This window comes from Bufo bufo, chromosome 2 (genome assembly GCF_905171765.1).
Source record: "Bufo bufo chromosome 2, aBufBuf1.1, whole genome shotgun sequence".
Lineage (NCBI taxonomy): Eukaryota > Metazoa > Chordata > Amphibia > Anura > Bufonidae > Bufo > Bufo bufo.
The window spans coordinates 14747643-14767087 of record NC_053390.1 but is presented as its reverse complement, the minus strand read 5'-3'; the positions used below and the strand labels follow the sequence as shown (position 1 = coordinate 14767087).

General features: G+C 45.1%; 1 protein-coding gene across 1 annotated transcript in view; it reads left to right on the top strand.

The window, feature by feature from the left end:
• LOC120992058 (zinc finger protein 850-like) overlaps positions 1-19445 on the top strand; it is a 75650-nt gene that overhangs the window by 14077 nt on the left and 42128 nt on the right. The window contains exon 2 of the mRNA XM_040420821.1: positions 7991-9019. Within this exon, the coding sequence (XP_040276755.1) occupies positions 8023-9019 (997 nt within the window). The 5' untranslated portion in view covers positions 7991-8022. The remainder of the gene's footprint in view (positions 1-7990; positions 9020-19445) is intronic.

The following is a 19445-nucleotide window of genomic DNA, read 5'->3' as shown; positions in this document are numbered from 1 at the left end:
TCTGTCTTTCTCCAGCCCGGCCTGGACCTGGGGCTGGGACTCCGTTGCTTGAGGTATCAAGTGTCGTTCCTGTCCTTCCTCTTTCAGCGTTTCCCGACCCTCTGGGCCTGTCAGGAACTTCTTCCATGGAGCGGCTCTTGGGTTCCTTTGTACTGCCCTCCGTTACCGTCCTGGGAACCACATACTGGGCTCTTGGCGCTCCAATTTTTCCTTGGAGCCGTTACAGAAGTCCTCTCTACTCCTTCTGTCCTGTACGGTTGGGTTTCTGTAGCCATCGTGTCTCTGACTGGTGCCTGAGTGGCGGCCCTTCTTGTTCCGAGCCTTCTGTCTTCCCCCAGGACAGGGCTGTTCTCCATTCCGTCTCTTCCTTCCTTCTGAAGGTGGTGTTTGTCCTTCATTTCATTGAGGCAGTCGTCCTCCCCTTCCCACCCCCGGGAACGGACACTTCACCGATTTGGACGTTGTTTGGGCCTTGCAGTTTTTTACTTGGAGATCTCCGACTCTTGTCGACGTTCGGTCTCTTGTGTTCCCAGGAGGTCCGCGCAGGGGTTGAGGGCCTCCAGGGTGGCTTTCCTCCGCTTTCTCAGTGTGGCTCTTGCTGTGGTTGTCGCACCAAGGGCAGGGTTCTGTTTTTGGTGTCACCATTCATTTTGCCAGAGCTGTCGGTTTTTCCTGGGCCGGAGGCATTAGGCTTCGGCCATGCATTTGTAAGGTGGTCACTGGTCTTCCTTGCACACCTTACCGAGTTCTACAGGGTGCATACTCGGCCTTCGGCGTATGCTGCCTTGGGCCGCCTGGTCTGCAGGCGGCGGTTTTTTGTTGCCTTCGGGTGCTTCGCCTTGGTGCTGTGGTCCCTCCCCCTTTGGACTGCTTTTGAACGTCCCAAGGTCTTCTGTGTCCCCCAAGGAAACTGGGCGAGAAAACGAGATTTTTGTATAACTTACCAGTAAAATCTCTTTCTCGCTCTTTCCTTGGGGGACACAGCACCCACCCATTCTTTGTTCTTCTCTGACTGTTTCCGAGTTTGTTTTACCCTTTGGGTAGTTGGCTTGTTGGTTCCACTTTTTGGACTTTGCCTTTTCTCACTACTTGGACACGCAACTGGCAGTCTCTCTCTCCAGGCTGAGGGTATAGCTGTGGAGGAGGGGCTTAACAGTCTTCACTTAGTGTCACGCCTCCTAGGGAGATGAGCTATACCCAAGGTCAAGGTCTTCTGTGTCCCCCAAGGAAAGAGCGAGAAAGAGATTTTACTGGTAAGTTATACAAAAATCTCGTTTTTGCTTCTAAACTTCTAAGCCTTCTAATGTCCCCAAAAAATAAAATGGCATTCACAAAATGATCCATATATGAAGAATGTAAAGTAATAACAATTTTTGGAGGTATTACTATCTATTATAAAAGTAGAGAAATTGAAATTTGCTAATTTTTCTAAATTTCTGGTAAATTTAGTATTTTTTTATAAATAAAAATATTAATTTTTGACTCAATTTTGACACTGTCACAAAGTACAATATGTGACGAGAAAACAGTCTCAGGATGGCCTGGATGATTAAAAGCGTTTTAAAGTTATCACCACATAAAGTGACAAATGTCAGATTTGCAAAAAATGGCCTGGTCCTTAAGGTGAAATATGGCAGGGTCCTTAAGGGGTTAAAGTGTGTTTCCTGGAAACAAATAATGTGTACCTTCTTGCAGTGGAAGGGATGAAGTACCTGTGTTCTTTTTTTCGGGTGTGTTGAGGCCTTTCGCGCTGAAGGGCACTATCTTGAGAGACGTTATGAGTAGAGAGGAGGGAGGAGTCCAAGAAATGGAGCGTAAGGGAAAGGAGAAGAAAAAGTCTAAGTAAAGAAAGAGGAAAGCAATGAAAGAAAAAGAAAAAAAGCAGTAAACCAAGAAGAGAAAGCAACAATCTAATGTGACCAATAGGTCTAAGGAGACAATCACTAGGAACAAAACAGTCCCAAGGGATAGTTTCAGTCTACGGGGGGTAAAGTAGCAACCAGAGAGGAGCAGACTCGCTACATTCCGTATCTAATAAAATATCTAAAAAAATACCACCTACTACTAAGAAAAAGCAAATGAGTTAAATAAATGAGAAAAAAGGAAAGAACTGTTGTGGCAATAGGTCAAAAGTCCAGATCGGCAACAGCAACAAGTCCTTCAGGAGGCAGAGGGAGATCCACGCAGGGGATCGGGGGAGTGCCGTTGTCGCTGTCCATGAAGAGCATGCAAGGGTAGTCCGAAGGTCTTGGTTCTGAAAGCTTGCGAAGATGGAGGATGTCCTGTCGAAGCGGAGACAGGTGGAAGGATGGAAGGTCAGGGACCTAGGTCAACTAGAGGTAATACCAGGAGTTGGAGAAAACGTGGAAGATCTTTTGGATCACGAAGGGTAGCAGCATGTCCCTTGGGGCCTGCAATTCTGGCAAATGGATAACACCATCGGAACGGAATTCCACAGTCCCGGAGGAGTTCCAAGAGGATGTAGAGCCGCCCGCTGTGACAAAGTATGGCGGGATAGATCCTTTAGCAGCATAATGGGATCTACGCTGTAGGACAATTGTCAGGCTTTATTCAAGATCTGCTCTTTAATCACATAGAAGTGGATTTTGCAGATGACATCTCTAGGTTTAGAGCTATCTGGGTTGGGGGGTCTGAGGGCTCAATGGACTCTGTCAATCTCTATGGGAGTTTCTAGTGGACGGTTCAGGATGCCATTGAATATTCCCACAATCGTGGATAAGTCCGCTATAGGAACCGACTCTGGGAGGCCTCTGATCCGGATATTGTTGTGGCGGCTGCGGTTTTCTATATCATTCAAGTGTTGTTGTTGGGCATTGAGTTGGACATCATGAGCCTGGCTCTTGTCTTGTAGGGCTTCGACAACCACGGACATAGCTGTGTGATCTTGTGTTACAGAGTCCACTCTTGTGTCAAGAGTAGCCAGTTTCAAGCGTATCTGAGTGAATTTGTGGGGGGGGGGGGTTCTCCTTCTCCCTGACTGTGAGCTGGCCACTCGCAGCGGAGAGCGTCACAGCCATTAAGAAAAAACAGCTCACCTTCTCCCTGGCTGTGACGCTCTGCACTGCGATTGGCCAGCTCACAGCCAAGGAGAAGGATACGCCCCCTGAGAAACTCGACCATCTCCTACTCCCTATACCGATGGATTTACATACAGGACAGGAAACCATAACGGGGGTCAAAATGGGGGAACGGAGCAGCACATTAAAAAAATAAGCAATATCACATGTCATCAGTATGCCCTACACTGCCAGCTATTTATATGGTAATGTCAGGACCGGTGAAAAGTCCTCTTTAAGCTCTAGGTGGTTATGATATGGATTCTTCCAGTGAGTCCACCAATGTCATCAGTCTAAGAATTCTTTAATAATGAATACAGTTTGTGGTGAGTAGTGTGAACTTTTATTAACCACCGAACTGTTCTGCCGGAGCTGAGCTCGGGCAGAAGTAGAAGGCGGAAGGGCTGCTTTAGATGCTGATATCTTCTGAATGGTGGCAGCTATAGGCATGCAACTGGTCTTCTTTAAAAGCTGGCATTCCAGGCTTTCATACAAGACTAAAATGACATTAGTCCAAGCAACAGAGGAGATATCCCTGTTAGAGTCGGGAATAATCCCAGCTAAAACCTGCTTTCACTTTCAGCTACATTCACTGCCATCTAACAGTGATATCTTCCCATGTAGTGAAGATCTTTCTGTCATTCTTGAAATGCCAGTTTTCAAACAATACAAAGCCCATATATCTAGCTGAGAAGAGCTGACAGGCTGCAGGAGGAAAGGGAAAATAGTAAAAATATATAGAAATGTGGTATTATAATCAGTGTACGGACCCACACAGTGAACACCATAAAAACATCCACAAAATAATGTAAAAATTACATTTTTTTAATCTTTACCCATAAAAATAAAATAAGTTATTTAATACACTATATATACTTCAAAATGGTTTCTAAAAAAAAAACTACAAATAATCCCACAAAATAAAAAAATATATAGAAGAAAATATTAAAAAGTTATGACTGCTGGAACACAAAGGGGAAAAATATTATTGGTCCTTAAGGCTAAAATTATGTCACTAAGGGGTTAAAAACACAACAGTATCCCCTAAATTGTGCGCTAACAATATTTACTGCAGATACACACAAAAAATCTACAATAAAAAAGGTGACATTTTTGCGAGGGGATTTTCTAATTGTAACGGGACTGTTAGGAGGTTAAAGGGATGAGGAATTGCTGTTACCAGGCTACACCAAAATCAGATACTTTTGTTTCCTCCCCATGAGCTCTTTGATAAATCCCCTAAATGCTGCTTAGACCTTTTTGTCGTCAGACCATTGGGCCCCTTTTTTCCCTGAGGCACTTGGCAGGAGGACACCTGGAGAGTGAATGATTGCTTGTTAAAGGGGTTCTCCAGGAATTAATAAAATGAAAATACTTAAATATTATTTTTTAATAAATATATTCACAAATACCTTTCATTACATAGAACGGCTTGTTTTGTCTATGGAACAGACATTAGGATAAATAAAATGGCCTCCGTCCTATCAGTACATACAAAACCTGTCCTCATCACACAGCAGGACAAGTTACTTCACCACAATGAGCCATAGTGCTGCCTCATCCTCCTCTCTGCTCTGCTTGTCAGGAATCATGTTCCTGAATACAGGTGAATCTCTGCGGGAATGGAGATGATGAGGAGACATGAGAGGAGGGTGAGGTGTGGCCAATGAGCAGCAGCGCTTGTTTACAGTCTCCATTACCACAGTCTGTCCTGTCCGTCCTCTCTGTACTTCATGTCTCCTCATGAATTAAATTCCCCAGAGATTTAGCTAAAGTTCTTATCATCTGTGTTCAGGATCATAATCCCTGGCGAGTAGAGAGGAGGATGAGGCAGCTCTTTACCTCAGTGTTGTAAAGTAACTTGTCCTCATGTGTGATCAGGACAGGTTTTGTGTGAACTAATGGGACAGCGGCCATTTTATTTCCCCTGATGATTGCTGCCTAGACAAAACGAGCCATTATAAATAATGAAAGGTATTTGAGAATATATTTATAATAAAGTAATATTTAAATATTCTTAATTCCCGAAGAACCCCTTTAAATGACCCCTTTGCTGCTCCAAAAGCAATAGGAGAGTTTCCCAGTCACCAATCTGATAATACCCGGCACCAGTACAATGGGAGGCGCTTAAATATGAGCTTTGGGGAATTTTCATCTGACATAATAACCTTTGCACCGCAATCTGTGACAGATATACCCCAAAAAGTGGCATATATCTGTTTATAAATGACCCCTAAGTGCATGTGATATGTGGAGAACACATGTCCTCACCTTTTTGTCATTGAGGTAGCATGTAGTTAAGGATGGAGAAGAAGGGGCTGTCTCTGCTTCCTGTAATGTCCCTCTTTCCTCCTCCCTCCCCTTTACATGACCCATTTGGCCTGGCTACGTGGCCCTCCCCCTCAGTCCTTTCTCTTCAGTGGACCGGTCCCTGGTTTTAATAAGCATTCTACAACCAGAATATAACAGGACAACATGGACATGAATGGCCCAGCTCACACACTCAGGAAACGTGTCTGTCATACTCGCATGACGGAGCTTCTTTAAACACATAAAAAATTCTGGAGCTCATTATACCAATGCTCATTACATAAAACATTATAAAAATTTAAGTGTTTTGGGATTTACTCTAGATTCTCAGTGCCTGTATATTTTATATACACACAACACCCTCAGCTGTGCATAACCTCCCCTGGTGCCTGTCCTATCACTGAAGGTTATTCCTCGGACTCGTGCACACGCAGAAAAAAGCTGGTCCCAGAAGTTCACAGTAATACAATCAAAAACAGAATGAAAACATAAAAGTGGACACCATAAATGTCATGTGGACGTAGATAAAGGATATCCTGTATAGTACAGATCACTCATTTTAAAAACTCTCTTAACTTTATCACACATACCTGCCTAGGGGAAAGAAAAATAAAATGATTAATGGGTCTTCTCTCTCCTTCCCTCCCTAACTTCCTTAGCCCATATGTAGAGGAATGCACTTCTAAATATTCTCTCTTCATAAATTTTCCCTTAGTATATGTACAGCCAGCTCTGAAACTGGGTGCACTCTGCCTTCTCTTTGCTGAAGATCTATGGATGGCTTCCACTCCTCCCGCTCTTCTGACCTCCGTGGTCTATGACTTGATTTTAGAGGGGACAACATTATCTGTGCCGTCATTTATTGTGACATTGGAGGGAGGAGAGTCTTACTCCAAATCAGACTGGGATAGGACTTATAACAAATTATCTAAATAAATTACAGTAATTGTAATTTCCTGTGGGATCCAGCAAAACAGCTATAAAACCCTGACAAGTTGGTACAGAACGTCAGCATGACTCCCGATTGCTCAGATGCTTGCTGGAGATGTGGGACAGGGGTGGGGTCAGTGGAACATATATGATGGAGCTGTCTCTCAGTTGGGAGTCTGTGAGAAGATGTTTCCTTCTAATTTAATATACTATATAAAAATAATTTTGAAATGACCATGGAAGTCTCCCTTTTCTCTGTGTTCCTGGGCCCAGTTACCTGGATCAAAATTAGATATGTTATTGTTGTTGCTATGAGAATGGTTATCTCTGGATTCTGGAAGTCAGATGTTCTTCCTTCTCATGTTCATTGGGCTGAAGAACTACACAAAATAATGAGGATATAAGACATAATAGCTGAAACAGTTAAATATTCACTCCTCTGCTCCCTATGGCCCCCTGGACTGATTTTAGGGCTTCTCTCTGGTTCCATATTTGGTTGGATGCTAAACATTAGAGATGTTTTCTTTGTCTCATAAGGCTTAAACCTAGTAGAAGATACTTGATTGCTGCACACCTTCCTGTATCTCAGCTACAATATCCTCAAGCCTTGCCGCTTCCCCTGCCCCCCCTTCCCTCTTTGTGGAGTGTCTGTGTCTTTCTTTAGTAATATATTGTTGCAGTAGGCCCAAACAGCGAGAAGGGGTTTTCTTTCTGTGAGCTACTATTCTACCATGTATATCAGCACCTCTACGTTAATGCCAGACATGTTTTTTCTTCTTTGGTATTTACTCTATTTCAGTAAAAGTTGATTTAAACAAATTGTGTTGGCAGACAGAAGGGCAGGTTACGAGACTTGGATGGGCTTTTCAAATTTTTGAGTTTTATTAAGTCATGATTTATTGTATACAAAGTTGTGAACAGGCACAGACCAGAATCCTGGACTAAGTCAGGAAGCCAGAAAGATGTATAAGCTGGAACCACACATTCAGTTTTTGGTGCAGTTTTTTGGCCAACACCTGTAGTGGATTCATAATTAATGGCTTTTGCTCCTCCATCCTGCTGGTTCCACTTCCAGCCTAATGAGAATGTCTAAGGCTACTTTCACACTAGCGTTCGGGGCTCCGCTTGTGAGTTCCGTTTGAAGGGGCTCACAAGCGGCCCCGAACGGATCCGTCCAGCCCTAATGCATTCTGAATGGATGCGGATCTGCTCAGAATGCATCAGTCTGGCTCCGTTTGTCCTCCGCTCCGCTCAGCAGGCGGACACCTGAACGCAGCTTGCAGCGTTCAGGTGTCCGCCTGGCCGTGCGGAGGAAAACGGATCCCTCCAGACTTACAATGGAAGTCAATGGGGACGGATCCGTTTGAAGTTGACACAGTATGGCTCAATTTTCAAACGGATCCGTCTCTTATTGACTTTCAATGTAAAGTCAAAACGGATCCGTTTGCATTATCATGAACAAAAAAAAAAAAAAATTTTTTTTTTTTTGTTCATGGTAATGCAAACGGATCCGTTCTGAACGGATCTAAACGTTTGCATTAAAGGTGCGGATCCGTCTGGGCACATACCAGACGGATCCGACCTAAACGCAGGTGTGAAAGTAGCCTAAGTTTGTTTACTCTGTAGATTGGAAAAAAAACAAAAACACAAATTTCTATTTTGTATCTTTACAGAAAATCCCAGTACGAATTCTGAGGAAAACTTCATGTTATCACTAAATTATAAAGTAGAAGATGAAGATATCATTCATCGCTCTTCAGGAGAAAACCTCTTTACCCATAATGTACATCCAGGACTTCACAGTGCAGATCTATCATATAGTCCTCCTAATCATGAGGAACCTTCTGCTGACCAATCACAGATTGTTACCGCAATTACAGGTCAGAAAGGGAGTGAAAGGTTAAATTTTAGTAAAGAGTTCGCACAAAGCTCAGGTCTTTCTACACACAGAGTAATTCTTACAGGAGAGAAACCATACTCCTGTTCACAATGTAAGAAATGTTTTAGACGTAAATCACATCTTGTTAGACATGAGATAAGTCACACAGGAGAGAAGCCATATTCATGTTCAGAATGTGGGAGATCTTTTAAACATAAATCATATCTTGTTGAACATGAGAAAAGTCACACAGGAGAGAAGCCGTATTCATGTTCAGAATGTGGGAATTGTTTTAAACAAAGAACAAATCTTATTAGGCATCAGAGATTTCACACAGGAGAGAGACCGTATTCATGTTCAGAATGTGGGAAATGTTTTGCACAAAAATACAACCTTGTTGGACATCAGAGAATTCACACAGGAGAGAAGCCATATTCATGTTCAGAATGTGGGAAGTGTTTTAAACAAAGAACAACTCTTATTAGGCATCAGAGATTTCACACAGGAGAGAAACCGTATTCATGTTCAGAATGTGGGAAATGCTTTACGTTTAACTCTCAACTTGCTATACATGAGAGAAGTCACACAGGAGTGAAACCATATTCATGTTCAGAATGTGGGAAATGTTTTGCAGGGAAATTGATTCTTGTTGCACATGAAAGAAGTCACACAGGAGAGAAACCATATTCATGTTCAGAATGTGGAAAATGTTTTACAGATAAATCAAATTTTGTAAGACATAAGAGAAGTCACACAGGAGAGAAACCATATTCATGTTCTGAATGTGGGAAAAGTTTTACACGAAAATCATATCTAATTAAACATCAGACACTTTACACAGGGGAGAGGCCTCATTCATGTTCATAATCAAAACTTGTTAAACATGAGAGAATACACAAAGGTGAGAAAACATTTTAACATTGTTTTAACATACTGGGTTTAGAGATGAGAAAATTTCTCAAAATTATCTTTGGGTCTGATTTGCCCAAATAGCCCATATAATTAGATTTGGGTCCAAATAAATTCTACCCGATTCTAAATTGCTGTAATTGCCTGGAAAAGTATTTTGTAATTGTATATCTTCTCCTTGATTGTTCCAAATCAAATCACACAAATTTCAAATCTGCTTGAATCAAGATTTTTGGTAAAATTCAACTCTCAATTTTTTAAATTAATTCACTAATCTCTAATTAGGTTGTTTATAGACCTTAAACAGCAAATAAGAGGCTTTTTTTATTGAGTGGAATTAGCACAGATCTTCCAGACAAGAGAGCAGTGAGGATGCATTGTCCCCATGAACCTTGCTTCTTATCACTGTATTCACACCTCCATCCACACTGTGGGAGAGTCCAGAGTGACATGGGGAGAAGTAACGACACTCCATGGAATAGTTTTATAATGTATGTGGATATATTAATATTTCATCCTTATCCAAACAGTATTTACAGATGAAATAAGCTATTTTTGTTCCATGACAGCGTCACCATTGTCACTGACAGACATTGTCTTCTTGGCTCATATTATACTCTCTCCTAGTGCTGTGACCTTCAGTGCTCCTACTGACTAACCCTCCTGTGCGGAGACAGTGATATTGGTGGCATGGTGACTATATCACTGATTTATCTGAGCGGGTTATCTGTGATAATTAACCCCAAATGTACATTCCTGCGGTTTAATGGTAAACCTATCTAGATACTGGAGCTGAATGATATATCGGTGGTGGGAATCGCTTGTGATGTGACATCTGTCATAGGGGTTCTCCGGGAAAGATAAAAATGAAAATACAGAAAAATCATGTTCCTATAAATAAACTCTTAAATGTTTTTAATTATTTATAATTAGGGTTGTCCCGATATCGATACTAGTATCGGTATCGGGACCGATTCCGAGTTTTCTCGGCGGTACTCAGCCGCCGATACCCCGCCCCGATACATAAATAGAATACTATGGGCGTAACTATGGGCGGGGCCCGGTGCAGTCACTGTACTCTTACACCGGGCCCCGCCGCTCACCGAAGTATTTATAAACGTGAATCCTTATCCTGTTGTTAAGTTGAACTAACGCTGCCCTCTCCCATGTTCCCCTGTATCCCCCTGTAAGCTTCAATAGCAGGCAGAGCAGACGGCAGCAGTAACGTCACTCACTGACGTAGAGCGCCTGCTCCGCCCACTTTATGAGTGAAGCAGGCGGAGCAGGCGTGCGACGTCAGTGAGTGACGTTACTGCTGCCGTCTGCTCTGCCTGCTATGGAAGCTTAAATAAGTGCTGTGGGGATACAGGGGGGTACAGGGGAACATGGGAGAGGGCAGCGTTAGTTCAACTTAACAACAGGATAAGGATTCACGTTTATAAATACTTCGGTGAGCGGCGGGGCCCGGTGTATTGGGGGACACTGTTATGAGGGGGATCTGTGGATGACATATAGCAGTGTCATCCACAGATCCTCCCCATAACAGTTCCATCCACAGATCCCCCACCAAATAACAATGCCATCCTCAGATCCCCCCACCCCATAACAATGCCATCCACAGATATCCCACCCCATAGCAGTACCATCCACAGATCCCCATAACAGTGCCATCCACAGATCCCCCATAACAGTGCCATCCACAGATCCCCCATAACAGTGCCATCCACAGATCCCCATAACAGTGCCATCCACAGATCCCCCATAACAGTGCCATCCACAGATCCCCATAACAGTGCCATCCACAGATCCCCCATAACAGTGCCATCCACAGATCCCCATAACAGTGCCATCCACAGATCCCCCATAACAGCACCATCCACAGATCCCCATAACAGCGCCATCCACAGATCCCCCATAACAGTGCCATCCACAGATCCCCCATAACAGTGCCATCCACAGATCCCCCATAACAGTGCCATCCACAGATCCCCATAACAGTGCCATCCACAGGTCCCCCATAACAGTGCCATCCACAGATCCCCCACATGACAGTGCGTCATCCACAGATCCACAGATCCCCCAAAACGGTCACATGACATTTAAAAAAAGTATCGGTATTCGGTATCGGTGACTACTTGAAAAAAAGTATCGGTACTTGTACTCGGTCCTAAAAAAGTGGTATCGGGACAACCCTATTTATAATGTCTCCTTTAGTCTAGGGAACAATCAGTCAAGTAGCTAAAATGGCGGCTCTTATATTTATGATCATAAAATCCGTCCTTCACGTGACACTGCAGGACGGCCGGTGTGAGAAAGCAGAGCATAGCGCCCTATGTAAAGTCTGCCGGTCTGAGCACTGTGAAGCTGTATATTGTGTGCAGATGACAGCTGAGATAACTGCTCCGCTGTGTCCCTGTGCTTCAGAAAGGAGTTTACCTCACCTCATACTCGCAGGCTGAAGTGTTTTCTAATGACGCTCCTACCCCACAGCAGCACGTCTGGTCCTTATTCCTACCCTTCAGTCTCCAAGTACGGGATGAGGTAAACTCCTTTCTGAAGCACAGGGACACAGCAGAGAAGTTATCTCCGCTGTCATCTGCACACAATATACAGCTTCACAGTGCTGAGACCGGCAGACTTTACATAGGGCGCTGTGCTCTGCTTTCTCACACCGGCCGTCCTGCAGTGTCACGTGAAGGACGGATTTTATGATCATAAATCCAAGAGCCGCCATTTTAGCTACTTGACTGATTGTTCCCTAGACTAAAGGTGCCATTATAAATAATTAAAGACATTTAAGAGTTTATTTATAAGATTTAATTTTATTACATTTTTTTTGTATTTTCATTTTTATTTTTCCCGGAGAACCCCTTTGATTAACCCCTGAATAATGCCAACTTGAAATCAGTGACCAAGTGATGCTTATATATGTATTTTATATGTATCCTCCTCCTCCTCCTTTATTACCTGCAGATCATGAATGGAGACATGATGAAGAATTATTAGTAATTTGTATGTCTCAGATAAGTACTGGCCGGTAGGTCGCCCACTCACTGTAACCCGGTTGTGGGGAATAATAAAAGTATAATAAATAATATCAATGTGACAAGCGGAACATAGTTATACAGCAATATACTCGCGATATATCCAAACAATGGCCCAGATTTTCTAATGTGTCTGCAAAAACAACCTGTCTACAAAGTACCACAATTTGGTGCATCTATAGTTTCTACACTTTTTTTCTCTATGTGCTCTTCTTTGGGTCGGGGGCTTAGTGGAAAGGAGGTGTGTGAAAGGGAGTAGGGCCTACGATGCACCACTGTGCAGCAAAAGTGTGGCACATTTCTGAAACCTGTAGATCTCATAAAGGAAACAGGTTCTTGGCAATAACCAAAGAGAATTACCCTTCCTAACTGGTTCAGGACCTGACTAGAGGGACGGCCATACTGGACTTAGCATTAACCAATAGACCTGACAGAACAACAGATGTGCAGGTTGGGGACACCTGGGAATTAGTGACCATAAAGTAATAACCTTCCAATTATCATTCAAAAGAGTGTTTCTTCAGGGAGGCACAAAAATACCAAACTTCAAAAAAAGCTAAATTTAGCCAACTAAGAGAGGCCATAGGCCTAACTAACTGGGACAAAGTCCTCAAAAATAAAAATACACCCACAAAATTGGATATTTTTAAAAGCATCCTAAAATCTAATTGTGAGAGGTACATACCTTGTTGGAATAAATAAGTTTTTTTTCTCAGGTTGTATTTTTATATTTCAAATGTCCATTGACGCCACACGACGGCTACAGTTTTAGTTTTTTTCTTAGACATGTATGGCATATCCACTCAAAGTCTGGATACAGTCGCCAGCGGGATGGCCGCAGAGACCCCATTTTTTACAAATAGCTGGAGGTGCCAGAGGACAATGGATATGCCATAAATGTCTGAGATGAGAATATCCCTTTAAGCAGCTTTGCAGTTTTATTTATATTTAACCTTTTAAACTTGAAGCCGTGTTCCAAGAGGAATTTAGAGGTCACTGAGCTTCTCTGTAATAAACCACTATGTATTGTCATAGACTGGAATATTTTTTTCCTCAACCAATTTTTAACAATAAAGGAGATTAATTTGTTTTGATTGGATTGTGCTATTCCATATATGTCTTTTCCATGTATGTCCCTACCTACTTGCACAATCTGCTCTAAATGGCAGCTCACAACTTGTTGATGGTCCCTGCCTTAACTAAGTGTTGGAGACTAAACTTGAAGGGTTAATAAAGCAGTTAAACAGGAAGAGGTCAAAACCAAGACCCTGATCAGAATCCAAAAGCTAAGTCATATTCACAACAGAGTTAAACCGGGAGATAACATCAGAGATAAGGTCACCAGGCAAAGGCAAGGTCACAAACTAGAAGAGTCTAGTACCAAACCGTGTCCGATATCAAACACTGTCAGGAGGTCACATAAGAGAAATAGAAAAAGGTCAGTGATCCAGAGTAACAAATACTGGACTAGCTAGTGAGACAGGAATGATAATCACAGGTAACTGTGGCCAGCACCTGCCTGTTTAATTAGCCACCCTCAGGAAGTGTCATGATTTTTGCCATCTCTTACGTTATCAGCTGAGTTTTATGCGCATGTGAACAAACACTGTGCTGTCTGGTGGTGGATGTTTCCTGCAGAACCATACTAGGAGATAAAATACTGGGCTCTTATAGGGATTATTGTGACGAGGTCACTTCACACTTGACATTGACATTGTCTGAGAGGTGAGGTGGAGAGGAAGTTAATAAGTGATAAGAAAAAGAAAGGGAACTAAAAAGAAGGATGGAGAGACTGGCGGAGTGTAATAAAAATGTAAAAGAGGGGGTGAAAGGATATATGAGGACCCTAGAGATGGGGGGCTAGAGTCATACCTAGCTATAATAACAACAATCTTGCAAAGTCAGGAAAACCATTGAAAGATGACAAAAAGGTTCCAGACTATAGAAGTCCACTGCAGTCAAGCGAGGAGCTGGAAAGAGCCACCATATGTGTTGGAGGATAATCAGACTGGAATGCCTGAGAGAGATCTAATAAAGCAGTGGTCAGAGTAATGATTCCATGGGTCATAATCGATAAAGCTAGATTTAAAGGTTTAGATTACTCTTCCCAGGAGTACGTCAGCACTCATCTTGGAAGAATTGGAGCAAAAGTGGCGTGGCTGGAGACCGAGATGGAGCTTCTGCAGGAATTGCTGAAACCAAACAAGACATTATTAAAGTCGAACTGCCATATAGTGTAAATTCTAATGTGTAGGGACAGTGATAGGAGGTGCTTTTCTAATATAACATATTTTTCGCCCTATAAGACGCACAGGCCCATTCGACGCACCTAGGTTTCAGAGGAGTACAATTAGAAAAAAATATTTTCCATGACACCGCAGGTCAGACTAGCAATCAGACCACAAAGTTAATCAGACCTCAGCTTACAGCCCCAATCAAACCCCCAATGTCAATCAGACCCCCAATGCCTCAGATCAACCTCCCAACCTTCAGCGATCTATCAGCCCCCATATTTAAGCCATCTATCAGCCCCCATATTTCAGCCATCAGCCCCCATATGTCAGCCATTAGCCGCTATATGTCAGCCATCAGCCCCATATATTCAGCCATCAGCCCCATATATTCAGCCATCAGCCCCCATATGTCAACCAGCAGCCCCCATATGTCAGCCATCAGCCCTATATGTCAGCCATCAGCCCCATATATCTGCCCCCAGTGCAAATAAAATCTCACTTACCTCTCCTGCTCCTGGATGCCACCGCTCCTCACCATCGCGATCCTCTTCATCCTTCTGTCGGATGTGTATCGCGGCGCACAGTGTGAGGTTACAGAGTGCCCTCACGCTGTGCGCAGCCCTGCAGAGCCGAGGACCAGGAAGCGGTGAGTACAAAGCCTTCACCGCTTCCCGGTCCTCTGGTACTAATGAAGCGCTTCCATAATGTAAGCGCTTCATTAGTATTCGCCCCATAATACAGTAATTTATTTAGTGAATTTGCACATTTCTAGGAGATAAAGTGTCCTTTAGCTGCATTGCTAAGGAATATCCATCTTCACGGCGCAGCACTGAACTGTGAAGGCTCTGGGCACACTGCTTTTGTCCTTACTGCCCTCTGTGCTGTGTCTTGATTGCGTACATCGCTAGAACTTAGTGCACGTAGGCTTTCATTATGACCTGATGCTGTGCAATGGTCACGGCGTAGCACAGCAGGAAGCGCACACTGGACTTTCCGGTGGCGGTATGTCCGTAGCAGGAAAGGTAAGTTGTTTTACTTCTTTTTTTTGTCTGATGTCAGGTCTGATGAAATAAAAAAATATAATATATATATAGTGAAGGCTGTGTACAGACGGTAATTGTGGGAGGAGCTCCATCCCCTACTTATACTCTGCGGTCTGGAGGATGAGGGCGCTCTTTCCTGTGCATGGTTCCTACCTCGGCAGACGATCGTGACGCCACTTCCGGTTTAGCGAACTTCCGGTTTTCGTTCCTGCGTTTTCGAGTGCGGCGCCCGCTGTAAGTAAGATCTTTGGCGCTTCCATCCGGCCGCAGCCTCCCCGTAGCTACCGGGCACTTCTCCTCCCGCTGGTTCTTCTTCACAGCCGGACGCGCCCTGCAACCTGGGGGGCCTCCGAGCCTGGCTTTTAGCCTCTACAGAGACACCATCTGCTCTGTCCAGCCACACAGACGTGAGGAACTGGACTCTTACTTGTACCGCATTACCGACTTAGGTTACAAGTACGGTGGCACTAACTTTTATGATTATCACAGGTCATTCTCGGCCAAGGCAGCCACGGCCCTCGCCCAGTTTCAGTTCATCACTGACTGGGCGAACCTCGATATGGAGCTATTCTGTCGACATTTCGCCGGGTTAAGGGCTCCCACTTGCGGCTTGCCAGTCAATCCAGCATACCGCAGACTGGTGCCCCAACCTTCCCACCCCGGCCCGGGAGGGTTCCCTCCCAGGTCCCTCCAGCGCCCAGCGGTTCTAGGCCTCAACTGACAAGCTAGGTAGACCTATCACGTATCTGGGTCAGAGTCAAGTTTGCAACAACTTCAATTCAGGGGGTTGCGGGTTTAATAGTTGCAGAGCCCTGCATATCTGCTCTCTCTGTTTTAGGGCCCATCCTCGCCCTAGCTGCCCGAAAAGGCAGCACAAGAACCTATGACTGGCCGACATCAACATCGAGCTCTTGGGCGTTCTATTGCAAGACCATCCTGACCGCCAGTTGTCCCAGTTTCTTTTCTCCGGATTCGAGAGGGGTTTCCACACGGGCTTCATTGCCCTCCCTCAAGTTTCCTGGGAGGGAAGAAACTTGCTGTCGGCTACCCAGGAGCCGGCGGCAGTGGATACCCTGTTGCAGGCCAAAGTTCAGAAGGGGTTCCTGCTGGGCCCGTTCGGGTCCATCCCCTTCGCGACTTGGAGGGTGAACCCTATTGGCCTGGTTACCAAGCAGTCCTCCAATAAAAGGCGATTAATATACGATTTGTCTGCTCCTCACATGTCTCCTATTCCCAGTTTGAATTCCTTAATCCCATCGGAAGAATTCTCTATGAGGTACTCGTCCATTGATGAGGCCAACCAGTATGTCTTGCTGGCTGGGGAAGGAGCTTGGTTGGCCAAGGCCCACATAGCGGACGCATTCAAGCTGCTCCCTATCCTTCCCCAGCTATGGAAATATTATGGCTTGCATTGGGCGGACGGGTACTACTTCGCCAACCGGCTCACCTTCGGATCCAAGAGCAGCCCTTGGCTGTTTGACAGATTCGCAGGCGTCTTGCATTGGATCCTGGTTCATCACGGGGGTTTGGACATGGTCATCCATTATCTCAACGATTTCCTGATCGTCGAGAGGCCTCAGGGCGTCCCCTCTGGCTTGGCCAGTTTGCTCCAGCTTTTCGCCAGGCTTGAGGTCCCCGTGGCGGCCGCTAAGACGGAGGGGCCAGGCACCAGGGTTACCTTCTTGGGCATCATCCTGGATTCTGTCCGCATGGAAGCCAGCCTCCCCTTGGCGAAGCTGGCGAAGATTCAGGCCGCTGTCTCCTCCGTGGCTTTGTCCAGGGTCCTGTCCAAGCAGGAGCTCCAGTCCCTGTTAGGTCACCTCAACTTTGCCTTCAGGATCATGCCCCAGGGCAGATCGTTCACTTCTCGGCTTCTCAGTCTCCTCCCGTCAGCTCAGGATCAGGATTCCACCGTCCAACTGGACAGACATGCCATGGCGGATCTCCAGATGTGGCAATCTTTCCTTGCCAGGTGGAACGGCATTTCCCTGTTTGTTCCATGCAGTCATCTCTGTTATTGGAGCTTTACCCGATAGTGGCAGCCGCCCAGGTATGGGGTTCACTCTGGGCTAACAAGTCGGTAATTTTTATGACAGACAGCCAGGTGTTGGTAGAAATCATCACGAAAGGGAGGGCGAAGTCTCAGACAATTATGTCCCTCCTGCGCAAGTTAGTTTGGCTGTCCTTGCAGTTCAATTTTCATGTATTTGCATTTCATATCCAGGGGGCAAAGAACGTCGCGGCCGATGCCTTATCCCGCTTTAATTACGACATCTTTTTTCAGGAACTTCCAGAGGCAGACCCCGTCGGTACTCCAGCTCCGCCATTCAGCTCCCTCCTGTTGGACTAGGGCCCCTGATAGCCTCCACTCGGATTCTAGTCCAGCATTCTTTAGCCGCCAATACCGCCAGGAATTATGATGCCGGGTTCAAGGTCTCTCGCCAGTTCGTTGACACCCATCCTCAGGGGAATGTGGACGAGGTCACATTCCTCATGGCATTTATAGCTCATTGCCATTCTCACCGCCATCTATCATTCAATACCATCAAGCTATATCTGGCAGGTATCCAGCACCTTCGGATGCTCAGTGACCCCTCTGCCAAATCCATCCTGGCTAATCAGGCCATTAAGGCTACTCTTAGGGGTATTCAGAAGGATAGCACGGGGGTTCAGGTGCGCAGGCAACCAGTTTCAGGTGAGCTATTCCGCAAGTTGTCCGTAGCCCTAGACGGTCTCCCTTTTGGGCACTCGGCCAGCATCACCACCAAAGCGGCCATGTACCTTGGGTTCTATGGGTTTCTTAGGCCTGGGGAGTTCACCTGCGGCTCAGTCAATCGTTCAACCCTGCTCAGGCGGCATCTTGTCTGGCATAGTGACCATTTCACGCTGTCCATCCCTTCTACCAAAACTAACCAGGCAGGTCCTCCCACCGAGGTAGAGTTCTTCCTCACGTCCAATTGCTGGTGTCCCGTCAAAGTTCTCAAGGAACTTTTAGCCTCACTCCAGTCTCCCGCCTTAGACGGCCCGTTGCTCCCGATAGACGGTAGGCCCCTTTCTTCTGCCCTTTTCATCTCCAACGTTCGAACACTAGTGGTGGGTTTGGGTTACAATCCCAGTTCCATCTCCGGGCACTCCTTCCGCATAGGGGCCGCTTCTGCAGCATCCAGACATCAGGTGCCGGCTCATGTGATCCGCAAGATGGGTCGTTGGCGGTCGTCATGTTATGCAAGGTACATTCCTATTCCCCAGGTTGAAATTTCCAGAGCCTTTTGTTTGTTAGCATTATAGGTTTCTTTTGCTCAATAAACTGTTGCACCCTACACTGTGCCAGTCGTCCTCATTTTTGCCCACATATTTAGGCCTTACCTCGTCTCTGGCTCCGGGCACACTCCAGCCAGATAGGTCAGGACAGTACATAGGCATGCCTCCTCTGTTCCTCGCTCAGCTCCTACTACAAATAGTGAAGGCTGTGTAGAGCCTGTAATTGTGGGAGGAGCTCCATCCCCTACTTATACTCTGCGGTCTGGAGGATGAGGGCGCTCGTTCCTGTGCCCCTCCCTCCCATCCCCTTTTCTCATCTATTCCTCCTTGGGTGGCCCACATATTTAGGCCTTACCTCGTCTCTGGCTCCGGGCACACTCCAGCCAGATAGGTCAGGACAGTACGTAGGCATGCCTCCTCTGTTCCTCGCTCAGCTCCTACTACAAATATATATAGTCGGTCCAACATATGGAGGGTGGAAACGTCGCATATCAGCCTATGTTGGGGGATGCCATTGTTATCGCAATTCATGCGATTCTCATCTAATTTGTGTGGTGCCAAATCAATTAGAAGTATAAGTATGCATGTTCCATACTGCTTTCATAATGAGACCAGACACACAAGTTGGTTTCATTAAAAGATCTTCTCATCCCCCTGATCAAGAGTCCTTTATTCAAGTTACATTCACTTAAATAACAGACATGACATCACAAAAGGGGTGTTCCTTAAGAAAAGACTATTGGCTCTTTGACAAAATG